We start from the raw sequence: 25287 nt of genomic DNA, 5'->3' as shown, positions 1-25287 counted from the left end.
TCGTGTGCCTCAGTTCCTACAGTGTTATAATAAGTATACTGTCACATTTACAGACTAAAATGTGTTTAGTCATTCCCCATCTAATGGCCATGTACTTTGTTCTTTGATGTTCCAAAATTTGCTACTATAAATATATTGACAAATGTCATGCTTTATCTTTGGCAAATTCTTCCATATACCCAAGTGATTATAAACCTTTGCTAAAATAATAGTTATTCTTGTCAGTTAATTTGAACTGTTTACAGCAATTACCTATATAACATAAAATTTTTGATTCCCACTATGTTTGATGCAATTATTATTATTTTTCTTTCCATTTCCCTTTTATTCATTGATGTTTGGATCTGAGGATTATCATATTTTAATCACTCCTTAGAAAAATAAGATTTAGAAAAAGATGATTATACATAGAAAAACTTTAATTCATCCTTTTTATCACTTAAGAGTTGTCAATAGTGCTTTTTTCTTCTCTTCCCAACATCTTTGCATTATCAATAAAATGCATTTATTTTGAATGCTTAAAAGCTTTTTATGCCCCAAAGACTATTTCAATATTCTGTTTCAGAGACAATGTACTGCGATTGAAAAAATGTTGACTTTGAGACAAGAAGATCCCACTTCTGACTTTTACTAACTGTATAAACGTCTAAGCCTCAATTTCCTCATCCATTGAATATTCGCATTTTATTCTCTAATTTGCTTACAAGCACTTCTTGCATGATGTCTCCTCCAATTAGACTGTGAGCTCCTTGAAAGTTAGAATTATCTTTTTTCTTTCCTTTGTATTATCAGTATGACACATTTTAGGTATTTAATAAATATTCATTGACTGGATGACTCATCTGAAAATTAAGGATACCAAATAGGAACCTATTTCACAGGGTACCCACAAAAATTAAGAAAAATGTTATATCTAAATTGCTTTGCAAAGAGGATAGTATTACATAAAGATCAATTGCATTTAAAGAAGTCAATATACACAAGCAAACTCACAAATAGAGCAGAAAACACTGAATTCAATATGGAAGTAGAGAACACAAGAGAGGTAGCACTGTTGAACAGAAAGATCACTGAACTGATGATACATAGTTGACCTGACTTCTAGGCTTGACCCTGATTTTTCTTACTCCTGGGGTCTTAGGCTAGTCTTGTAACTAAGTCTGAGTTTCCTCAACTGAAGCAAGTACATGAAAAACACTTGAGAGTGAGGCCTAGAATAATGAATACCTAACTTAAATCTGACCTCAGATAATTAATAGCTCTATCACCCTGAGAATGTCACTTAACTCTACATGTCAAGTGTAAAATGATGATTAAAAACAGAACTTGCCTACCAAAGTTGTAGTGAACATCAAATGAAATAATATTTATAAAGTGATTAAGAGAGTATTTGGCACATAGTAGTCACTTAATAAGTGCTTGTTTGACAAGAACATTGCTGACGATTTCTCCCTTCCTCTCTTCTTCCCTTTCTTTCTCTCTTTCTTCTTTCCTCCCTCCCTTCTTTCCTCCCTCTCTCCCTTCTTTCCTTCTTCCATCCCTCCTTATCTTCCTTCCTTCCTTCCTCCATCTCTACATTTTGCAGGTAAGAACCCACTTCACTGAAGAAATAGCCATGCCCTTCAACTTGTCATCCACCAATTCCTATTATTTTTATACCAACTCTTTTTAAAAGGACTCCTATTGTTCATCCATCATAAAAATTGAAAAAAAAAACACATTTACTCAGAGATATAAATCATAGCTAAAAGTTAGAGTTGTCTTGAGCCCTTGTTCTTTAGGATCAGAAGTCTTCATCTTAAATACCCTGACAAAATGATCTTTATGTTTTCCTTCTTGCTACTAAATGACTTGGTAGGGAGGTAAATTTATAATTGTAGTTGTAAAAGGGAAAAATGATTAAGCTTTTTTATTCTGGAATCTTTCCTTATATTTCTCTCAGAATAAAAAGTAGAGAGATAAAATAGTCATGGAGATCAAAATGACAATTGAAAGTTGACATCTCTGCTGAATAAGCTCTATCATGAAAGCCATCTTTGTAAAGAGAAGATACAAACACTCAAAATGCTTGCTGTTGCCTATTGAGAGAAACAATCATGAAAAAGAAACACAAGTGACTCAAACAAGTCTGACAGACCTGAAACTCAGATTGGATATTTCAAAGGCAACTTATTTTGACAAGTTATCCCTTTCTTTAGATGTGAATAAATTTGGCATAGCCACTTGAAGAAAACCTTTTTGACACCTTTTGTAGGTCACCTCTGTACTAACAGTCACTTCACAGAACATTACTTTTAAGTTCTCACAAATAGCTAGTGACACTAGCAACAAGATTATATTCCTTAGAAATATTCATCCTTTTATTTTCCAAGAAGCATTTTTAAGCTTTTATTTTATAAAAGATTGTATACTTAATCATAGAATCTCAGGATTAAGAAAGACCCCTGAGATCATCTTGTCCTATACATAACTTGATAAGATGTTCTCTACATCATCTAGGTGTTGTGGCAGTTATAACAAGGTTGTAGAGAAGAAATCACTTATGAAACAGGTGTTGAAATTTTGATGCTGCTACTTGGTGATTTTTTTTATGCTAGCCTTCAGTTTCTCGATAAATGAGATGAGGAAATGGATCTAGGTAGTTTCTAGGGTCACTTCTAGGTTTTAGTTGGAAGACTTGACCTTGTTATGGAGAAGCATCTAGGTTACTTTAGAAGTTAAGTCACACATAAAATAGCTGAAATAAAATGAAATATAGCTTTAATGTCTCATATATATATATATGATAAATAAATATATAAAAAAGAAGATAAGCTAATTTCTACCTATCATGCAAAGAAAAGCTTTAAATAAGAGAATAGGCTTTGAAAGGATACTGATAAGTAAAGATAGATGTTAGAATATATTTCAAATTGAGGAGTGACAGTAACAAAGTCTCAGGAGCTAGAAAATTTAAATCATGTTTGCAGAATAACTAGAAAAAATTTTGGCTGAAAGCAAGCAGTTACTAAATATTATAAGTGGAAGATTATGCAAGAAAATATTTGAGATTATAGTGAGGGGACCCGAGTACACAAAAAAAGCTTAAACATTTTGGAGGGGGGTTATGAAAAAAGAATGAAATTTCTTAATTGGAGACTGAAAATGCTACTATATTAAAGATTGATTAAATTTTTAAAGATATTGTCAGTGAATAATATGAGGATGGTAAGGTAAAAGGAGAAATTAAAAGCAGTGAGACCACTTGAGAAGCGATTACAATAATCTAGTGAAGAGAGAATAAGGGATTGACAATGAGAATGGAAAGGGTGATTGCAAAAGACATTTAGAAAGAAGTTATATAAATTCATGACTGGTCAAATGGATGTGGACATCAAAATTTAGAATCTGAGAAGTTAAGTTGTTAGTACTTCCACACAAACGTAAGAGTCAAACCAATAGATGCTATAGTTGATAAAGTCCTGAACTTGGGTTCATTTCCTGACTCAGACACTTATTAGTTTTGTGGCCCTGGATTAATCTATATCTCTCAATTTCTCAACTACAAAGAGAGGATAATAATATCATCTTTCTCACAAGATTGTTGGGAGGCTCAAATAACATATTTTTAAGTGCTTAGAAGAATGCCTGGCACACAGTGGGTGTTTTACAAATTCATTTCCAATATATTCCAAGTAAATTAGCATTTATTGAATGTGCTAAGTGCAAAGAAAAGCAAAAGTAGGCCATATTTTTGAAAACCCACAATCAAACAAGGAGAAAGGAGGAAGAAGCGAGACAAAAATAGAGTTTGAATGGGAGGGAGAGGAGATAAATTCAATTTTCAACATTAAAATCTGGACTCATCAAGTTATCTTGCAAGTAGATGAAAATATGAATAGAGTTCTAAAAAGAGGATAAGGGGTTTATAGTCCAGGTGTCATCTATAATGAGGATACAATGGTGTATGTATTGATTTCACAACTAAAGGATTTGGACCTGTGATTTTTTTTTTTATTCTAAAGGACTTCCCAATCAATCACCCCTATTCATGCAACTTACAGTCTTAGATTGCTAAAATCATGAAGGCTTCAAATAATTTTTTCCTGAGTCAAATAGTTTGAATGTTTGAGACAGAGTGTGATCCCATGTCTTCCTGCCCTTGAAAACCCAATACCTATCCATCTTATTACTTGATGAGTGGAATAACTAAAGCATCAGAGTACATGTGATAAGCAGGAGAGATTTTAAAGAAAAAAGGATAGTGATGCAAAGATAGTTATAACAGCAAAGAAATAGAAAAAGGAAAAAAAAAAAAGCAAGAGCAGAATAAAGTGTGATCAGGGTTTCTTAGCACTATTTTTAATATTTAACTATTAACAACTGATTACCAGGAAGCTGGAATGCCAGTCAGTGCTTGGACAGTGAGGGAAGAAGCAATGATCTATCTTTTCAGCCTTACTTGTTAAATATCCTATTTTAGCAACCAGTGCACACATTCAGGAAAGGCTCCAAAGTCAGCTCCAAAGGATGACTTAATAGCAAATCATTCAGTCCTTGGAAAAAAATAAAGTCCTGTATAAATATATATGTGTGTATTTCTGCATATGTAACATATAGAAATACATGTTTGGAGTATGCCTATATCTATGTATACACATATCTATATTAATTAGAGGGTACACAATGTTTAGAGAACATGTATCTTTGTGCATATGCATACACACAAAATATATACATATAATCTGTACACACAAGTTTAAATATAATTAAAACATATACTGTAAGTAAGCAACAGATATTTGTTAAGCAGATATTGTGTGGTAGTCACAATATCATGAATGCAGCTATATGTCATTCTACTAGTCTATTATACACTTCTTGCCCAACTCATGTCATCTTCTTTGTGGATGTGTGTTATCTTCTAGGATGACCTTCCTTCCACCTCAATCTATCGAATACTTCCCTAAAATGCTTCCTTTTTAATGTATTCACATGGAAGATACTCTTGAACATAATAATGTGTCCGTCTGCAAGAATCCTCACTGATTGTTTCTTTGTTATCCTCTTCTTCCCAAGCAGTAACTCCTAGAATCCTTGGCTGATTTTTAAGACTCAGCTAAAGCACTATCTCATTCAAGAGGCTTTTGATGGTCCTTTCAAAAGCTAGTACTGTACCTTTAAGATTATCTTCCCTCTATTTTGTATTATGTTGTATATATATTGTCAATTCAGTTAGAATGTAAGCACTTTTGAGGCTAGGGAATGTTTTAACTTTTTTCCTTTTATTCCTATACATTCATAATATTGTGACTACTACACAGTAACAATTATCTGTTGCTTACTAGTATGAATGAATCCCATATCCAATGCTACCTCTTCTCTTGTACTTGCAGGTAAAAATAGTCTCTTCTGCCTCAAATTTTCAACTTATTGCCTAAATCTTTCCTTTGTACTTATTTTTCTATTGTATCAAAATTCTTATTGTACATCATTCTCCCATTAGATTTTTAATAGTCCTTAGAAAAGGTTTTTGTGTTGTATTTATCTATATATCCACTGTATCTAGCAAATTGTATTTGCCTAATAAATGTTTTAAATTGAACTGAAGACTACTTTCTGTACTTGCTACACATAATCTCTGACACTTCTGATTTCCCATATACTTTGACTCCTAATCACATACTCCACTCTAGTTTTTAAATAGTTCATGCATCTATATTAGTAATCTGTTTTTAATAAGATTTTAAGCTTCCAAGGACAAGGAAAAAGTGGGAAACTTATAGGCCACACCTGAAACTCTTTGCTTCTATCTCCAATAGAATCGAGCAGTAGACTACACAGATGTTCTTGTGCCACTAGAATTTTAGTTTGCTGCTAAGTAGTATAATTGCTAAAAAAAACTTGGCTAAATCTCAAACTCAAAGAGGGTAGAGGATTTGCACTCCTTTAATTTTGTGGCTTTTTCAGCACTTTACATTTTGATGTGCATAGAATTGACAATAGATATTTTAAGAATAAATTAATGCATATATGGAAAAAGAAAGCTGAAAATAAAGTACTTGTGTGTGTATATATGCACACATATTTACATATATGTGACTAATAACTTTGACATTTGTAAAGTACTTTGCTTATAATGTAAAAAGTACTTCTAGTTTATAAAGCATATATACAAATGTGTTTATGTATTATACACATAAATAGTTTATGTAAAGCTTTACAAAGCAGTTTACATTTAACTTTCTAATTTTGACAACAAGTGTGTAAAATGCTGTTATTATTAGCACTTCACAAATGAGAAAACTAAGGGTGAATAGGGTCACATAATAAGTATTGAAGCAGGATATGAAATCAGGCCTTCCAAGACAGTCAGAGATCCATCTATTACTCTTGTACCCAAACTTAGAATAAATGAAAAAATTTCTAAATAAAAAAGCTATTCTATTTGAATGTTTTTTACTTGACTATTACATTCTACTATTAGTCAGGAAAAGATATTGAGAGTTTCGGTCTTCTACTACTCTGAGTCTCAGAATGTCCACACAAGATAGACCTTTACAGGGAAGGAAAGACAGAGGTAGGATTTTTACAAGTTCACCTTTAGAGTAGATAGAACAAAGTACAGTTCTGACATCTGCTTTTATACACAAGGCATATTCCAAAAAGGGATATATAAACACATCAAAGAATATAGGTTGGACAAATGAGGAAAATCATATGTTTTGTTTATATAAGTACAAGATTATTCAAAAAGTTTATTCTCTGTATAAACATGACCATATAGTGATGCTTAGGTCAGCTTCCACATAGTTCCTTTTCTATGTAAAGTGCCAATTATGCCCAGCAATTCTTCAAAAATACAATCCAGTGCTGTATGTCTATTTCCAACTTCTGAGAATATTACAACTTAGGCATATTAATATTTGATGTTTGTTTCACTCATTCTTCTTTATATTTTTCTCATTTCCTATCTTGTAGAATATATAGAAGAATGTTCTAATTCAAGAGAACCAAAATTTTTATGTGCATAAGGAAATTTCCATTTCTCCAAACTCTTAAGATCATTTTTTGGTGTATGTCAGTGGTACAGGGAGTAGGTCAGAAAACACTAACAATAAAATCCTGAATGAAGAAGAATATTGGTGATCAAGCTAGCTCTGCTCTCCTCTTTGCAGAGATTTTTAGCATGGAGCTGAACGTATGGTATAACTGAGACAAAAAATAGAAGGCATTTGTCATTGGACTTCTGAATCATTAAATCATAGCATCACAGGAGGTTGAGAGGTCTTCTAGTTTGGGTTCCTAATCCATGTGATATACTGTTCATAATAGTAGCAAGTGATAGAAAGTACACTGACACAGGAGCAAGAAAAAGTAAGTTAAAAAATAAAGGAAAAGATAAATTAAAATTTCTACCATCAGATGTTTGACCAAAAGCAAGTTGGTTGTTTTTAAAATAAGCAACTTTTACATTATTAAATTTTCTCCTTAATGAAATTTCTAAAAAATCTGAAAGTTTTCTCTTGCTTTTTAATTTCCAATATTGATGGTCTTGATCCAAAAAATCTAGTATTTGCTCTTCAACACCCTCTCTTTATCTAGATGGTAACTTTCTATATCTATAAGTCATATAAGTTCATAGTTTTAATTTTCTTTGCTATAATATCTAATTGTTATAAGCAAACATACCAATTTTACTTTAAGAAACATACCAAGAAATAAAGACATTAAAAAAGTTATCTTTCCGATTTAAAAAATTTGTATGGGGAAACTGAAAATCAAAATGTGTCATGATTTCTCCAAAGCCACACAAGAAATATATGGCTATGTTGGAATGTGAACCCAAATCATTAGACCCCAAATCCTATATTCTTTCTACTGTAAAACAAGAGTAAATTATTATCATTTTATCTGTCTAGTTTTCATTTTAATTTACTTTGCTGCAGATAATGATAAAGTAATACAACTGAGTTCTAGCTAATGCAAAGAACATTTAGTAGCCAGTTATTGGTGCAGCATTCTGTGCTAGGTTCTGGAGATATAAAAGCAAAAATGGAGTAAAATAATCTAAAACAAACAGACCACTAAGAAGCTTTTGACCTATGCAAAATATTAGAATTTTAGGAAATTAATATTAGGTTACATATATGGGGTAGAACTATGGTTTCATTGGTAGAATGAACTGTATGAGGAATCTAGTGCTACCAAATGCAGCCAAATACTTTCTCTACAATTTAGCATTATTTAGAGTTCAGTTTATGAAAAAGTTAAGTGACTTGACCTGGATCACTCAGTGCCTATGAACCAAAATCAGGACTTGACCCAAGATCACTTTAGTTTCAAGACCAGTGTCTATCTAAAATTCTATGCTCCATCTTATTTTTAATTCATAGTGAAAATTAAATGGAGGGAAGATGGAGTGTTATATACATTTGAAGAGAATTTGAGCATACCTAAGGGAATTACCTTGTGGCTCAGTTTTTTCACATAAAATAATTAGACTAGTTCAATAAGAAGAGAAACACAAAAGCATTACATGCTTTTCTTCTTCTTCAATGAGATCTAAAATCCAACACTTCCGTATTGAAAGGCAAAATATGAGCTAGTCTATTTTTTGTAAGTTAAGAATTTATTGAATGTCAAGTTTATGAAAAGATTTTAAGGTATCTGCATGATGTGAATCTTTCTTTGTCAGCTCATGAAAATCAACCTTATGCAAAAATCAAACATTTATGAAAAGATCACTCAGAACAATTCTTTCAATTCAAGAAAATATTTCTGACTCAAAGTATATGAAATAATCTATTTCATTCAAAAGTGATTACATACAATGGAATATTGTTGTTCTATAAAAAATGATCACCAGGCTGATTTCAGAAAGGCCTGGAGAGACTTATATGAACTGATGCTAAGTGAAATTAGTAGAACCAAGGGAACACTGTACTATAGGAACAAGAAGATTACGTGATGATAAGCTACAATGGATTTGACTCTTTTTGACAATGAGGTGATTCAGGCCAATTCCAGTAGACTTGTGATGGAGAAAGCCAGCTGCATCTAGAGAGAGGGGACATGGGGACTGAATGTGGAGCATAAAATAGTATTTCACCTTTGTTATTGTTTGCTTGCTTGCTTTTTTTTTTTTTTTGCTTTTTTTTTCATTCTTACTTTTTTCCTTTTTGATCTGATTTTTCTTGTGTAGGAGGATAAATGTGGAAATATGTTTAGAAAAATTGCACATATTTTTAACTTATATTGGATTACTTGCTGTCAAAGGAAGGGGGAGGGGAAAGAGGAAGGAAGGGAGAATAATTTAGAACACAAAGTTTTGCAAGAGTGAATGTTGAAAACTATCTTTCCATGTATTTTGAAAAATAAAACTATTATTATAAAAAAGTGATTACATAGAATTCACACTCTCTATATAAATACACATATACATAATATAATATCTAAGCATTATGTCTTCAATTTTTATAGTTTACCTATTAATAATAAATGAATTAATGAATAAATAAAATTGACAATTACAGAATACTAACTTTTATAGAGACACATAGTCAGCCTTTCAGAGATAGGAAATGAAGCAAAGGGGTCCAGATTTTAAGTCTCACTTTCTATGTAATATATCACATTGTTTCTTTTTGCTAGATTTGTATTATACATATTATTCACATTATCTTAATTTTATAAACAAGTAAAGTGAGTTTAAGGAAAATTAAATAACTTGTTAATGGTTATGTAGCTGGTAATTGAGTATTCAGTAATACTAAGTTCAGAATCCTATTCATTAAGGCAAAATACCTACCCCCCCTTAAAATGTATAAATCTATCTATGCACATGTGTGTTTGCTTACTTGTATGTGTGTGTGTGTTTGTGTGTAATCCTTGGCTATATAATATATTTTTAAGTCATACTATTATTGTTCTTAGAAACATTACTGAAATAATTACAGAAAGTCATATTTTTTCCTTTTTTAAATGGAATAACTGAGTCTGTCTTTATTGCATTTTAATCAATTTAAGTTATTTGGAACAAATCTGAATAGAACTTTGAAGATACGATGATGTTGAAGAAGAAATCTTGGGAAATTATTTTGGGATTTCCTAAATATTGCATAATTACTGTGAATATGATGGATAAACAAAAGTTCTCTTAATAGCTGAAATGACACCTTTAAATTGCAGTGGTAGTATAAGCCTCTGATCTGAAGATTCTCAGGGATTATGGTGCTTAACTCCAGAGTAGGAAATAGCTAGTGAATATGAATCATAGTTTTGATTATCACTATATTGATCTCAGAAGAAACAAAAGCCATGTTTGAATGACCTTTACCAGATACATGAGTCAAATTCCTTTTATGTCAGGACATTAGGAAGATTTTCTAACTTGAAAAAGCCACCACTTAATTTAGTAGATTATTTCATAAATTTAATTCTAATTCCTAAATATTAATCATATACTATGTGCAAAATAACTGTCCTCTACAAACAACTATTACACTTCTAAAAAGAGAATAATTACAGAACTACTACAGATCTAAAAAGAGAATAATAACAGAATATATTCAACACTCTACAATATGTGTTTTCTGGAGATGATGGTCCCAAATAAGGTATGGCTGACTGAATCTTGTAATGATTTGGCTAAATAATAAAAAAATTTGAGTTTCCATATAAATTATACTAACATATTTCCACATCCAGTAACCTTTCTATGTAGAGCTTTATTTTTAATGTGTCTTCCTAATATGCAAATCTCCCATCTTAAGTATTTATATTTGCAGTACTTTTAGATGCCTTCTATGATGGAAAACACTGACAATAACATTTTGATGATCTTTAAAAGATTTCTTGAGTAATAATTATTAAATATTTTAACAACATTTAAGTGAGCATTTGAAGTTTAAGGAAATTTTAAATACTATCTTCATCATTTATTTCACCAAAGATTTTTGGGAATGGTCAACTATGACATATGTCTCAGCTTTTTTTAAAGTAATATTCTTGTGAGCTAAAAACACAGTATATCAGAAAAAAATTTCAACTAAGTTGAAACTGTATAAATGACGAGTAAAATATATTTATCTTATATGAGATGTTAATTCATGTATGTATTTCTTAACTTAATAATCCATTTCTAAATTTAGATTAACATTGCCATCATGGGTCAGTGTAATAACATTAGGGCTAATCTAAGTTAATTTGTTGAAAAATTTATTCCCCAGGAAAATATTAACAGTGTTTTCAGTGCAGTTTTTGTCAAATGTATCAGGCTGCCTCATGAATGGCTGAAATCTTTCATCCGCCTAGAACAAAGATGTTTGAGGAGAAAGTAAGATCTTCCTGCTGTTTTTAGGCACTGATAGCATTTGTCCCTCTCTCAGAAATTACTGATTGATATAAATGATTTAAAAGAAATTGCAGCTTAAATTGAAAAGAAGGTAAAAAATCAACAAATCAAATACATTCACACTGTATAAAAAGAATTTGATATGTAGATACATAATCTATACTGTTCTCATAAAGCTTATGTTACCATTTAGTAATGGCAAAATTATTATCAGCCTAAGGCATGTGGTGTTGACATCCATCCTTCCTATGTGAAACCTTATTTATTTATTTAGTTAGTTAGTTTCAACGATAGTGGCAGCATTCTATACTTAAAAGTAGACTTACTGATTAATCAAAAGATATTTGTTATCTTAAGGTCTCATAAACAATAGAATACTTTTAACTAAAAAAAAAACTATCTTTTTTAATGACATTTTTTCAAGTAAAAAAGCATTTACTGAGCACCTACTGGCCAATACAGTTAATTAAAGCCAATTGTTAATGAGATCAAAATAGAGAGTTTATTTCCTTAAAAAATTTTTTTCTGAGGAAAATTTCTGTGAAATAACATCTTTTGGGAAGAAAATTTAGAAAAAAATAAACAAAACAGGATTCTGTAGCTATAAACTATACACTATTCCATCTGCTGTTTTTGAAATCTATACCATCAGCTATAGGTATTATCAGAGGACAGAGTGTGGATAGTTTAATGAAAACCATTACCACTACTGAGCCAAGTATTGCAAGGCATAGGTCCCACTTAAAGTGAGCTGTTTATTGACAATGCAACTTCTCCTGTAGAATATTTTTCCTTATTCATGCCATTATAAGATAGTCATATTAACTGTCATAACTCATTGTGACACATACACAATATGCTCCACCATGTTACATTTGTGTATATACCAGATTTTCCTCATACTAAAACGGAAACATATTTGAAGGCAGGGACTGAGTCTTATTTGTCTGTCATTTTCAGTACACAAGTAGATTCTCTGAAATTGAATTAAAAACTGAAACAATGAAAAACTTAATATGAATTAAAGGCATTGTGATTTTACTTTCTTATTATCAATTAATTATATGGTTAAATTGGAAGAATTTATATTTGGAAAATGTATTCTAACTTTTCAATATATAAACTTTAATCACAGTTTATATACTGAAGCTATTTTTAAGCCAATGATTACATGTTTAATATTTATTAACATAATCTATTATAGCTAACATAAAATTGTAGAGAAAGGGTTAGAAGATATGAGTCTAATATTTACAATTTAATATTCACAAATTACATATAAGGAAACTGAAGCAAACAGGTTAATAGTAACATTAGTAATGTTTGAGACAAGATTTGGACTCATGTCTTTTCATTTCTAATCCAGTACCTTGCTTGTACAATAGGGTAAACCTTTTTCTTTTAGCATGTTTTTGTTAGCATATTCATTGAAATCTATAGTAATAATTGTACTTTTGTCTTCATGTTATCATATCTCTTAACGAAGTGAAGTCTTCTTCTGAGTTTACCTTTTATTTTAATCATAAATTAGAGAATAAGAAAAAAATTATCCCAAGTAAAATCACATTATACCTCTGGCAATTATAGTAGAATTTGACCCATCTGTTGTATATCAGTATGGAGATCATACTTCTCACAATCCTTGCCTTAAATTGGTGATACTTGACAGCTGAACAAAGTCTACTTGCTTGATATATTTTTAGAGTTTTTTTTTTAATAAAATGGTTCATTAAAATGATGCAGGTTATTTACCTGTCCAAGTTTCACAAAGCATTTCCTTAAAGACTGACTTTTCTTTGATTTTCTTCCACTAAATATTAAAATTCTAAACCAGGAATTTGTTGTGTGCTCCAGAAACATTGGAAAGTATTTTGGAAAGATTCTAATCTGTAAGACAGTGATGTAAAGAAAAAAATCATTCAATATGTTTTTTAAAGGGTCACTGGGTACTGCAAGTTTTTTCAAGAAGATGAAAATGGGGCTTAAATGAGCTGTTTTGTCACTTTTTCGTAGTGATCAATTAAGCATATTTAGCAAAAGCAACTCACAGAAGTACTCAGATTCAACAATTCAGAAATATGTAGGATTCAACTCCTAGCTTAAATTAATTTGAGCTTCTAAATGTAAATTGTATTTTCTACTTTGCTTCCTTATGGAATGTCTTCCTTATTTATAATCATTATAAAATACTTCACATTTGTTGTATACTAAGATATATTAAGAGTTGGGTAAATTTTTTTTAACTTCTTTGTTTTTGAATATGGATAAATGTGTCTTTGAAATATCTTTTCATATGAGGTAGAGACAAGATGGCAGAGTAAAGGAAATGACTCACCTGAAATCTTCCCCAAACCCTTCCAAAATACCCTTAAATAATAACAACAGAACCCACAAAGAGATGAAGTGAAACAATTTTGCAGCCAGACAACTTAGAAGGTGAGCAGGAAAGGTCTGTTACACCAGGATGAGAGAGAGGTACAAACCAGCTCAGGCATAGCCCTGGTCTCAGCAAACCAGGAGCAGACCTCAAGGTAACTGACTCAGTGACAGCAGTGATGGTTTTCATATCTTTTAGCCCACAGAAGGTAAGGGCAATAGACAACAGGTCAGAAGATTTACAAGGGTCCCTTTGTTGAAAATGAAGAAAGATTCTGTTGCATTGCCTATACTTAGATTTAGATAACAGTTCTAGGTTCTGCTCCCAGTGTGAAGGAGAATCAGTAGGAGAGCAGACCTTGGGGTCAAGGGGATCATGATTACTGCTCACAGTTCCATGGTTGAAAAGAAAAGTTTGTGACTCACAAACCAGTTCATAGTACAGGAGAACAATAAATGCACACCTCCCTAGATTATACCATCTTGGAAAAACTGAAAAATTATAGGTTCCTACAATATACACGAAAACAGTTGCATGTCTGAAGGTTGGGACAGAGAACCCTCCACCTTGGAAAGCAGAAGCTCACTTTAGCGTAGAGTTAAAAGTCAAGAAATAGGCTGGAAAATTATCAAATGGAAAAAAATTACAATAGAAAGTTACTATGGTGACAAGAAAAATCAAAACACACACTAAGAAGACAACAAAGTCAAAATTGCCTGCATACAAAACCTCAAAGAAAAATATGAATTGATCTCAGGTCAAGGAAGAGCTTAAAAAGGACTTTTAAAAATGAAGTTAAAAAATACAATAAGAAAGATAGAGGAAAAATTGGGAAAGAAATGAGAGTGTTGCAAGAAAATTATGAAAAGAGTCAATGACTTGGTAAAGGAGGCATAAAGATACTGAAAAAATAACACCTTAGAAAACAGAATAGGCCAAACTGTAAAAAGGCACAAAAATTCAATGAAGAAAATTTCTTGAAAAGTAGAACTGGGAAATGGAAAAAAAAATACAAAAATTCATTGAGGACAAAAACTTCTTAAAAAGTAGATTTGACCAAATGTAAAAGGCATACAAAAGCTAAATTTTAAAAAATCACTTCAAAATTTGAATTGGGCAATTAGAAGCTAATGAGTTTATGAGAAATCAAGAAACAATCAAACAGTACCAAAAGAATAAAAAAAAAATAGAAGAAAATGTCAAATGTTTCATTGGAAAAACAACTGACCCAGAAAATAGATCTGGGAAAGGTCAAAAAAGAGCCTAAATTATATTATTTTTCATGAAATTATCAAGGAAAACTGCCCTAATAGTCTATTAACAGAGGGTAAAATAGATATTTATAACCTCCTCAATGAGATTCCCAAAAGAAGACTATCATGAATATTATAGTCAAATTTCAGTCCTCCAATATAAAGAAGAAAATATTGCAAACTCCAAAAAGAAAAAAGAATTTCAAATATCAGGAAGTTACAGTCAAGATAATCTCAGGTTTAAAGGATAGGAGGCTTGAAATATGGAATTCCTGAGGGTGAAAAAGCTAGGATTACAACCAAGAATCAATTACCTAGGAAAAAAAAACCTGGCTATAATACTTTAGGATAAAAAAATGGATATTTAATGATAAAAAGGCCGGAACTGAATAGAAAATTTGACTTTCAAAAACATGAAGCCAGAGAAGGATAAAAAATTAAACAGAAAAAAAAGAAATCATGAGATTTAATATGATTAAACTTTATATTCCTGCATTGGAAAATGATATTTATAGCTCATAATTAGAGTAGTTAGAAGGAATATATATATATATATATATATATATATATATATATATATATATATATATATATATATATATAGAGAGAGAGAGAGAGAGAGAGAGAGAAAAAAGAGGTATGAGTTGAATGTGATGGAATGATTTTCTCAAAACAATAAAATTAAGGGATGAGAAAGAATGCACTGGGAGAAAGGGAATAGTAGAGGTAGAATGGGATAAATTATCTTTCAGAAAAGATTTTATAGTGAAGTGGGATATGAGGGAAGTGGGGAGAAGGAGGCACATGAACCTTACTCTCATCAAAATATACATACTCAGTTTCTCACAGGAAAATAAGAAAGGAATGAGATAAGAGAAGGGCAGGAAGGAGCTGATAGAAGAAAGAACAATTGGGGGGAAGGTAAAAGTCAGAAGCAAAACACTTTTGAAAATGGACAGGGTATAAGGAGAGGGTAGTATAAACAGGTAGAAAAAGGGGATGACTTAGTTGGTAATCATTATGAAAACAAATTACAGTTTATTGATAAAGACTTCATTTTTCAGACATATAGAAAACTGAGTCAAATTTATAGAAATAGCCCTTTCTCAAATGATAAATGGTCAAAGGGTAAAAACAAGCGGTTTTCAAAGTAATCAAATTTATCTATAGTTATATGAAAAATCACTATTATTGAGAGAAATACAAATTAAAACAACTCTGAGTTACCACTTTATGCCTGTCAGATTTTCTAATCTGACAGAAGAGAAAAATGACAAATGTTGAAGGAAATGTGGGAAAATTAAAGCAACTGGTGAAGTTGTGAACTGATTCAACCATTCAAGAGAGCAATTTGGTTTTTCTTTACTTTGTTTTTTTTTTTCTTGTCTGTGTTTTCTTTCACAAAATGACTTTCATGAAAATGTGTTTTGCATGACTACACTTGTATAACCTATGTAAAATGGCTAGTCTTCTCAATGGAAGGGAAAGATTTTGAACCCAAAATTTGTGGGGAAAAGAATGTCAAAATTGTTTTTACACACAATTGGGAAAAAAGAAAATAATAAATAATGTTTAAAAAAAAAAGACTTATCTTTACCTTTACATGGCCTTGCATGGACTTGCTTTGGCTTAAACTTTGATGTTGCTTTAAGTGAGTAGGATATCTGTTCCTATTTGGAGTTCTATCTGAGCTGTCAATACCTTTGACTTACTAAAATCTTGCAGCTATATAGTCAAGAGACAACTGAGCAATAAATTTTATTTGCTGAAACAGTCAAGACAATAACAAGGGACAAGAGGATAAATAATAGACAGACAGATAGATTTTATATATATATATATAATTCATAATAAACTATACACATGTGTATATATACCTATACATACACCTGTGTATATATGTGTGTATGTATGTGTGTATATACACACACACATACACACATAAAGCCTAAAGAGGAGATTATTCACCAGTTGAGATTTCAATATCAGAAGTATGTAGGATTGTTCTGCTTGTAATCTGTCTTGCTCTCCATCCTCTGTAAATTGATGATTTAGAAATCACAGAATGTAATCTAGAAAGAACTAAATTGGTATTTCATGATTTTTGCTTTTGAAGTAAAATGACACGTTTTCCTCTTCAACACATATGCATACTATGTGCTCACGTACTTAAGAGCGTACAGGCGTATTAAGAGCGTACTTCAAAATTACCCCCCCCCCCCCCCCCCCGCAAACAACAACAAAAAAGCCTAATACTTTTTAGATGAGTTGCTAGGTTTTGTGGATGAGTACAAAATATTCAGAAAAACTGGACTCAGACTGTTGACAGGAATACTAAATATTCAGGGCTCTGCCAGCTCACGGCAAACTGAGCTCTTCAAATCTCACAAAGCAGGTCTCTAGCTGCCCTGGATCGCAGCATTCAGGAAAAAAGGCGTTTCGCCTTTGGCTGGACAGTCTCTGCTTAGCACTATTTTGCTCCCTCCTGGACTCACACCGAGAGTGTCAACTCAACAGAGCGCCCCCGCAGGGCACAGTCTGAGCCCAGGGGGACTCTTGTCCTTGCGTAAACCTGTAGTACAGGCTGGGGTTCCCACAACAGTGAAATCTTTGGTAAATGTTGGGCAAGCGAGAGTAGCTGAGATTCTTCCAGAGATAGAAGCCAGAGCACAGACCTTGCCACCGGCAATTGGGAAAGGGATGCATAGGGACTTCATCAATCCGGATTTTGGTCAGCCAGTTTGACATTCTAGTCCTTCAAAGATCGTGACCTACTGTACAGATTTTTCTATTGGCCCCGCTACCTGCATCCTCACTAGCATACACACACTTGAGAGAACATAGTTTTTTGGGTTTTTTGTTTTTTGTTTTTTCCCTTGTGTCATAGATACAGATCACTGAAATGTCAGGTGCCAGAGTGGGCCTCACTCCAGGTGAGACACAAGTGGAGGGGTCTGCATACACACGCAGCTCTGTCAATAGAATCCCGGCGCGCAAAGAGTCCGAGCTCCCCTGGGCAGCCAGCGCCCTCCACCACAAAGGTACACACACACACACACACACACACACACACACACAATCACATAAATACTAGCACAGGAAGTCAGTTTTCTTTTGAATAGAGAAATGGAAAGTGAGCGCAGACACCTGTCCGCGTCTGCATTTTACTTTCCGGATCCTAGCACAACGTATGAATCGAGTCCAAAGCTATATAGACCATATATACCTAGCTTTCAGCCCTGAGACAAGTGTTTGTGGGATGGGGTGGGGGGTGGTGGAGTGAAGAGAATTTGGTGTCTCAATAACAGTTTCTCCCCTGACGCCTGCTCAGCCAGGCTTCCTCTGGGACTCGGCGTCAGGATCTACCGATCAACCTCACTCCCCTCCGGCTGCTGTCCTCAAGCTGTTACTCCCTACTTCAGTTACCACACTCTCCACTTCCACCATGCGCCCAGCAGTGACCCAGCAGGCTAGGGCCGAGGATTGTGTCTACAGACACGTGTATGGATTGTTAAAGAGAAACCTCAGCACTGAACAGCAGAGGCAGAGGCAGAAGCAGCAAGAAGTGGACACCGTCTCCCCTTAGAAACCTCTATTAATTGCAGAGAGAAAAGATTGGGGGAATAAGGGCTAGTTTGGGAACCCAGGAACAATGTACTAGGAGTGTTAAAAGGAGCCAAAGGCTTGAAGCTGGGGCACTAGTGGAGAGTAGTGGGACAGAAGGGGGTTAGAAGTTTACTAAGTTGGGTGGCAGGCGTTTTCTTCAAAACACACGCACATCTCTCACACACACACACATACAGACACACACACAAACTGTCGTGTTCTAGCTAAGCTACTCCCCCAAGCATTACACACACACACACACACACACACACACCAAGCAAAGCCCTTCCAGTTCTCCACTTTCCTCCCCCTTTTTCATTACTAATTCTCAGCAAGTAAAATGAGATCAGAGGTTGCCTAGTGCCCTGGCATTCCCTATTCCCCGGCAGTGTCTCAAGAACAGGAGCTGACAGAAATGTATTTAAGACTGAAGGAAGCGAATGGACTGAGAGCAAAATCTTTCAGGCTTCCAGTAGTGTCAAGATTCAGAGCCCTGAGATGCTCCTGATTGTGTTCCATCAAGGCTGGAAGCACACACCTTTTGCGCTTTCTTTGGTCCTGCGCATTCTCTAAGAAATCACAATGTGTGTTTGCGTGCATGTGGTGGGATGTGTATGGGGGAGTGGTGGATATATACAGAGAGACAGAGATAGAGACAGAGAGACAGACACAGAGAAAGACAGACACAGAGAGAGAGAGAGAGAGAGAGAAATTAAATGGGGAGGGGTAAGGAGAAGGAGGCGGGTCTGGAAAGTAGAGGAATGGGTGGGAGATAAGGTAATTGTCAGGCAGTCCAGTCTTCCCACTGGACAAGTGTGGAGGGCATAGGAAAAGCAATCCTCAAATCCCTGCATTTCTGATTTGGAGTTTCCTCTGCCCAGATATAGTCTTTCTTTGCCTTGTCAATCACCCCTGAAACTAGAGCAGCAGAAGGACCGATAAGGGATGGAAAATAAGATGGAAGAATCCTCTATGTAAGAGGTTGTTATATATATACATATTTTTTTTCTTTTTTTAACCCTGATGATGAGTGAGTGATAGACTTTAACATAATTAAATGCAAACTGAAAGGATGAGAACTTCCTTATCTAAAATGATTAGAAATTGGATCTAAGTGTAAGAGACAATTACTCCATAGGAGTTGAAATAATACTGGGAAAACATCAGAAAAGGGTCTAAAATGGGGAAATGGGGCCATCTCTCTTTTTCTTCCTCCTCCCTTTCCCAAGTTGAGTGCAAGCACACACACATTCCATCTCTCTCAAAGGATATAAGTAAGGAGGGGGAAGTGAATCAAGAGGGACTTTGTTGTCCTTTCCAGCTAATAGACAAGTGCAGGGACTGTTGTCAGCATCCAAGTTGTAGTTCATTTAGGTCCCCCCCCCCCCAACTCATTTCAAGGAGAATAATTAAGTTCTCGATATAAAGAAGTCATGAGAGAAGAGAGAAAGGAAATTCGTTTTTCTTGACTAAGGATAGGATTTTCCCCCTCCCTCCTCTATGTGGATATATTGTGAGATAAAACCATTCTGCCTCTCCCCCTTTCCTTCACGCACTTCACCCTTACCAACTTAGAAGGAGCGAAGTCTGGGTAGAGGAAGCTGGGGGCGACTTTCTGCATAGCTAGCTACACATCGCACCCCCGGTGCGTTGGAGGTGGGAAAGGAGGTAAGGAGGGGGAGGTAGAGAAGCAGCAGCAGTAACAGCAGCAGAGATTAAACAGAGTGGGGTGTGAAGGATGGGAAAAGCAAATCGGAGTGGATGCCCTTCTATTAAAACATATATGTATATTTTAAATACCTCCGTAAAATATGAACTTGGAAGGTCGGTAGTTTTTAACGGCGCATTTGGAGGTGCTTTCATGGACTCGGGGAGAGGGTAGTGTGGTGATGTGGAGGGTTGGGAAACTGTTGGGAAACTACCTCCGTGTGTAGACTGAACCGTTTCAGCGCACATCCCTGAAGCATTAGAGCACAGAGACAGCGCAGTTTCTATCCAACTCGTGCTTGGCTCCATTCTCTTGGACAACTCATCACCAACAAATTAGAGAAATGCCTCTAAGCTTAAATACTGGGTGGTAATGGTGGTGGGGATAGATGTGTATATGTATGTGTATGTGTGTGTGTGTGTGTGTGTGTGTGTGTGTGTGTGTTTAAGGGAGTCAAGGCAAAAGAAGGCAGTCACAGAGAGGAATGGAGAGGTGGAAAGAGGAAGAAAATGAGGCTCCAAGCTCTTTTCCTGGTCTTTGCATTTAACAGGGGATCAAAGATAGGGAGCTATCCAGCGAATGCCCGATACTTGGTACCTCGGCTACCATAAAAGACACTTGCATCTGGGGAGACTCCCCTTGTGGGATTTAACCCCTAGCCCAATAACAACATCAACAACAACAACAACTGCTTCTTACCCTTCGCTGCAGTGACAAGCCCAGCACCCAGAAGCAGTAGGAGCGGCAACAGCATTAGCAACAGCAGCGGCGGCGACTTGGTCTTCCTCCACGTAGTCATGTCTGCAGTTATTCCACACACAGAAACCAATGGCTCTCCTCAAATGTGACTGTCTCCTTAGAGGAACAGCGGAACTAAGACCGCTGCCAAATAATCACCAAAGGGCAAAGCGAGGAGATGAGAGATCCCGGTCCTGAGACCGCCAGTGCATCCAACGCCTCCTGCAGGACTGGGCGCTCGGCTAGCTTTGCTCTCATAGCATCAAGTCCGGAGCCACTGCAGGGCTGAGCTGCTGAGAGCTGGGATGGGAGAGCCTAGGTAGCTGACAGGGTCCAGAGCGGGGAAAGGAACGAGCAGAGGGAGAGAGAGGGACGAACGCAGGGCAAGGAGGCTGAGGATGGATGGGGGCGGTAGGGAGGTGGGGAGGGGAGAGGGAAGAGATAGAAAGGGGGAAAGGCAGATAGAAGAAGCAGCAGGAGAAGAGATCCAGTGAGTGTGAAGAGGAGGAGAAGGAGGAGGAGGAAGAGGAATGAGAGAGAGAGAGAGAGAGAGAGAGAGAGAGAGAGAGAGAGAGAAAGGCAGAAGGGGGAGGGATAGATCCAGACTAGAGAGAACACAGCAAAGAGCACAGTAGACAGACTGCTAGCAGTACAAGGAGCTGCTACTGATTCTGGACTCAACCATCCCTTCCCACAGAGAGGGGAAAGGGAGGGGGGAGGCACAGCAATCCCAAATAAACAGATCTAACCTTAGAAAGAGCCCTTGTGCTCACTGCAACATATTACTCTCTATTCTACTCTATGGTGGTTAGCTACCACATGGCTAAGAAGCTAGACTTGTTGGCTTCTCCAAAAGGGAAGACTTCAAAACATAAAACCTTAGGGGATAAGCAATTCAATCAGTGACTGAAGGCAAACTAGAGTATAGGAGTTCTGAGAGGGTAAAGATGCCTTGCCTGTTACACTTCTTCCTTCCCTGATATATTGACTCTGCCTTCTCTGAAGTAATAATAATAATTATTATTTTAATAAAGAAAAAACAAGGTATATTGGTTGGAGAAAAGAAATCAGGATGGATAGCTCCCCATCACTCTAGTGAAGTGGAGAATGGAAAGTAGGCAAAGCAAAAGAAGATATATATTTCTGACGAAATTGTCCATCCCAACTTTATTTATCACTTTATTTTTATAATTATAGTCTTTCATTTTTCCATTTACCTCTTGAGAAGGTAACTAAATGTAGTGGTTTGGAATAGTGTTTTTTACTTCTTCACTTGGGGCACTTAAAATGTCCAAGCTGTGATTCAAATAATAAGTCAGTATCTATATTGAACAGATAATTGGATTTGAAATTGAGAATTTGTGTTCGATTCTTTGCTCCTTATTAATTATTTTTTACTAATGCCTTATGCAATTTTCCTTCCTTCCTGTGCCTTAGTTATCTGGCTTAAATTCATCTCAACTTGACACTAAGATCTCTAAGATTCCTTTCTAGTTTAAAAGCCTATGATTCCATTTCACAAAGTAAAAAAAAAAAAAAAAGCCACTGATATTGGCAAGTAGGTTTTCTCTATTTATGAGAGACTGTGTGCCTGAAAAAAATTATAAAACTAAACTGCCAATTTAAATATTGTATCAGAATTTTAGTGTATATATATATATATTTTTTTTCCAAAAGTAAAATGGTAAAGGGCCTGAATAGAACAATAGGCTGAGGTATTAGTAAACCCTGTTTATGAAATATCAAAAAAGCTTGAAAAAGTTAAAACAAGAGAAGAGAGATGAGATGGGATAATGGGACATAGCTTGTAATACTGATTAGAATTGACTGAGTCACCTAAAGGGCAAGCTTACACTAGAGGTGTTTTGAACAAATAGTAAATAAAAGTATTTTCAAAAGGATATTGGTACATTAATGGAGAAATCAGGAAACTTTTATTAGTTGTAAATCTAAGTGGAAGGTGAGGAATCGTCTAAATTTTACAAAATTATAAAAGTAATAACTTTAAAATTAACCAATACAGGAGGAATTCCGGAAGTCCTACAAAGTGTAACTTACTTCAGTAGAAAAGGATCAACTGAAATGTAAGTCAATTCCTAGAGAATGACAACAAAAACCACACAACTAGAGGGCAAACATAGATACTCCATTGGTCATTACAGTCCTAATCACTCCCTCTCATCTTTATACTGTAAAGAAATTACCCTAAAGTTTGGTTATAAAATCAAAACCAATACAAACTTTTTTGGATAGGGTAGGGATATGATGTGTGAATATATATATATATTATATATATTTATGTGTGTGTGTTATATGAAAAACACAACAAAACACAAAGTCTGGAAAGCTTGTACTCAGGTAATAATTAAATGCACATATAATATTTTCACAATGTGTTTCACATCTTGGTTAGGCATGATCATTACCTCATAACCTTAAAAATGATAGTTCCTGTGTGAGGGAAGGGATAGGGATAACTAAAATATTTGGTAACTTTAGTTAACTCTATAACTCTGGTGGGTTTTTCTCATAAGAAGAAACATTTCCAGTGTACTAGTTAGTCTTCCCCTATCCTAACAAGGATAAGTCAAGACATAAGCAGACATATAAAAGGAAGAAATTACTGGGGTATAGGGATGAATAGGAAGTGGAAAAATAGACAAAGGGAGAAGTATATAAACAAAGGACTTCTCAGCTCTGAAATGGATAACCTTGGTTACAGTTTATATTTCCCAATATGTTGTTACTGTTACTCCTATTGAGAAAATTAGAAGAGAAGGCAGTCCAATCTATCCCTATAGAATTCACAATATTTAACTTAAATCCTGTTCTTAGAGCTGTGATACTGGTATAGGGGGAGGGTCAGACACTCTGTGATCTTAAATCAGACCTTGGGCAGTATCTATAGCTCAGCAATTGAAAGAAAATGCTTTTTAAGACCCATTAAGTGCTCCAATAGTTCATTTCAAGTTTCTCATCAGAACAAATTGATCTCCTTTGGGAGCTAAAGAGCTGAAGTCTCCTTGAGAAACGGTGTCTTGTCTTTCCACTGCCATTCCTAATGACTCGTGTCACCAAGAAGGATTTCTGCCATTAAAAAACATTTCTAAAATCCAACCATCCTGGGCTAGTGCTCATGAAAGATTTGTACTTTAATTTATTTTCAATCAGTACCATTCAAAGATTCCAGAGCAAATGTCCACTCTGGCATCTAATGGTGAAGTCATCCAATAATGTTAGGAAGTACAGTGAAAAATGAACACCCCCTCCCCAATACAAAATATTATACCTGGAAGGGATCTCAAAGAATATCCTGTCCAATACATTCATTTTGTAAAGAAAAAAAAATGGTTCCAGAAAAGGGAAATTGCTTGTCTGAATATCAGTCAAGGTCACATAGGTTGTAGTAAACTTCAGAGACAATATCTGAACTAAAATCATCTGACTCCAACTTTACTGTCCCACAATTTTTTTTTTCATTCAATGGAAATTCTCCTTTGTCCACTGTATAAGAAAACCTGAAAAAGAATAAAATTTTATTTCTAATCATGAAAAATTAAAATAAGGACAATCTGTGACTCTCAGCTCTTTGCTCCATGATTAATGCAGGATATTTCCTGTAGCCACCCTTTAGAAGAAGTAGAAGGATATTTACTTCAAGGTTATTCACAGAGCTATCTATGTAGCTTTAAGATTCCTTGTTTAATAAAACAAAACAAAACAAAACAGCTATATCGTTTTCCAAGTCTGAGTCTAAGGATTGTAGGAAATGGCCATCAAATGAGATAGGCTGTTTTTGTAATATGCTTGTACTTTTGTATTAATGTTGCAGGTTTTACCCAGAATCTCAAGGCCCTATTAATTTACAAAAGAAAGATGTGACACTGCTGCCATCTAGTGGCTAGATTTTCTAGTGTTTGCAAAGAAATTGATGCAATACTTTATCTCATCTATGAGATGAAGAACCTGTTTGTGAGTGACAACCCCAAAATGTTATTTTATCTTTTAAATTGCCTCTAATAGGAGTCTCACAACTAATACAATTAGATTTTTTCTCTTCAAATTTTAAAGAAAAGAAAAGATTTTCCACGTACACTATGATGTTAATACAGGGGATTCAGCTTGGGAGTAACTCAAAAGGATCATTGTAAATCAGAACTGCAGCTACCTCTCTGCATGTTGCTTTTTGAATGTTTCCCAATATTATATATGAAACACTTCAGTACTGAAATGCATTACTAACTGTATTCCATGGAATAACTGTCCGAAT

General features: G+C 34.6%; 1 protein-coding gene across 2 annotated transcripts in view; it reads right to left on the bottom strand.

The window, feature by feature from the left end:
- The window catches only part of CSMD1 (CUB and Sushi multiple domains 1), a 2563917-nt gene extending 2542128 nt beyond the window's left edge, over positions 1 to 21789 (bottom strand). For both annotated transcript variants that reach the window (XM_031949178.1, XM_031949179.1), the window contains exon 1: positions 20979 to 21789. In XM_031949178.1, the coding sequence (XP_031805038.1) occupies positions 20979 to 21078 (100 nt within the window). In that variant the 5' untranslated portion in view covers positions 21079 to 21789. The remainder of the gene's footprint in view (positions 1 to 20978) is intronic.
- Between the last annotated feature and the right edge of the window lie 3498 nt (positions 21790 to 25287).

Source organism: Sarcophilus harrisii, chromosome 2, assembly GCF_902635505.1.
Source record: "Sarcophilus harrisii chromosome 2, mSarHar1.11, whole genome shotgun sequence".
In the NCBI taxonomy this organism is placed as follows: Eukaryota; Metazoa; Chordata; class Mammalia; order Dasyuromorphia; family Dasyuridae; genus Sarcophilus; species Sarcophilus harrisii.
This window is presented reverse-complemented; position numbering and strand designations above follow the sequence as displayed.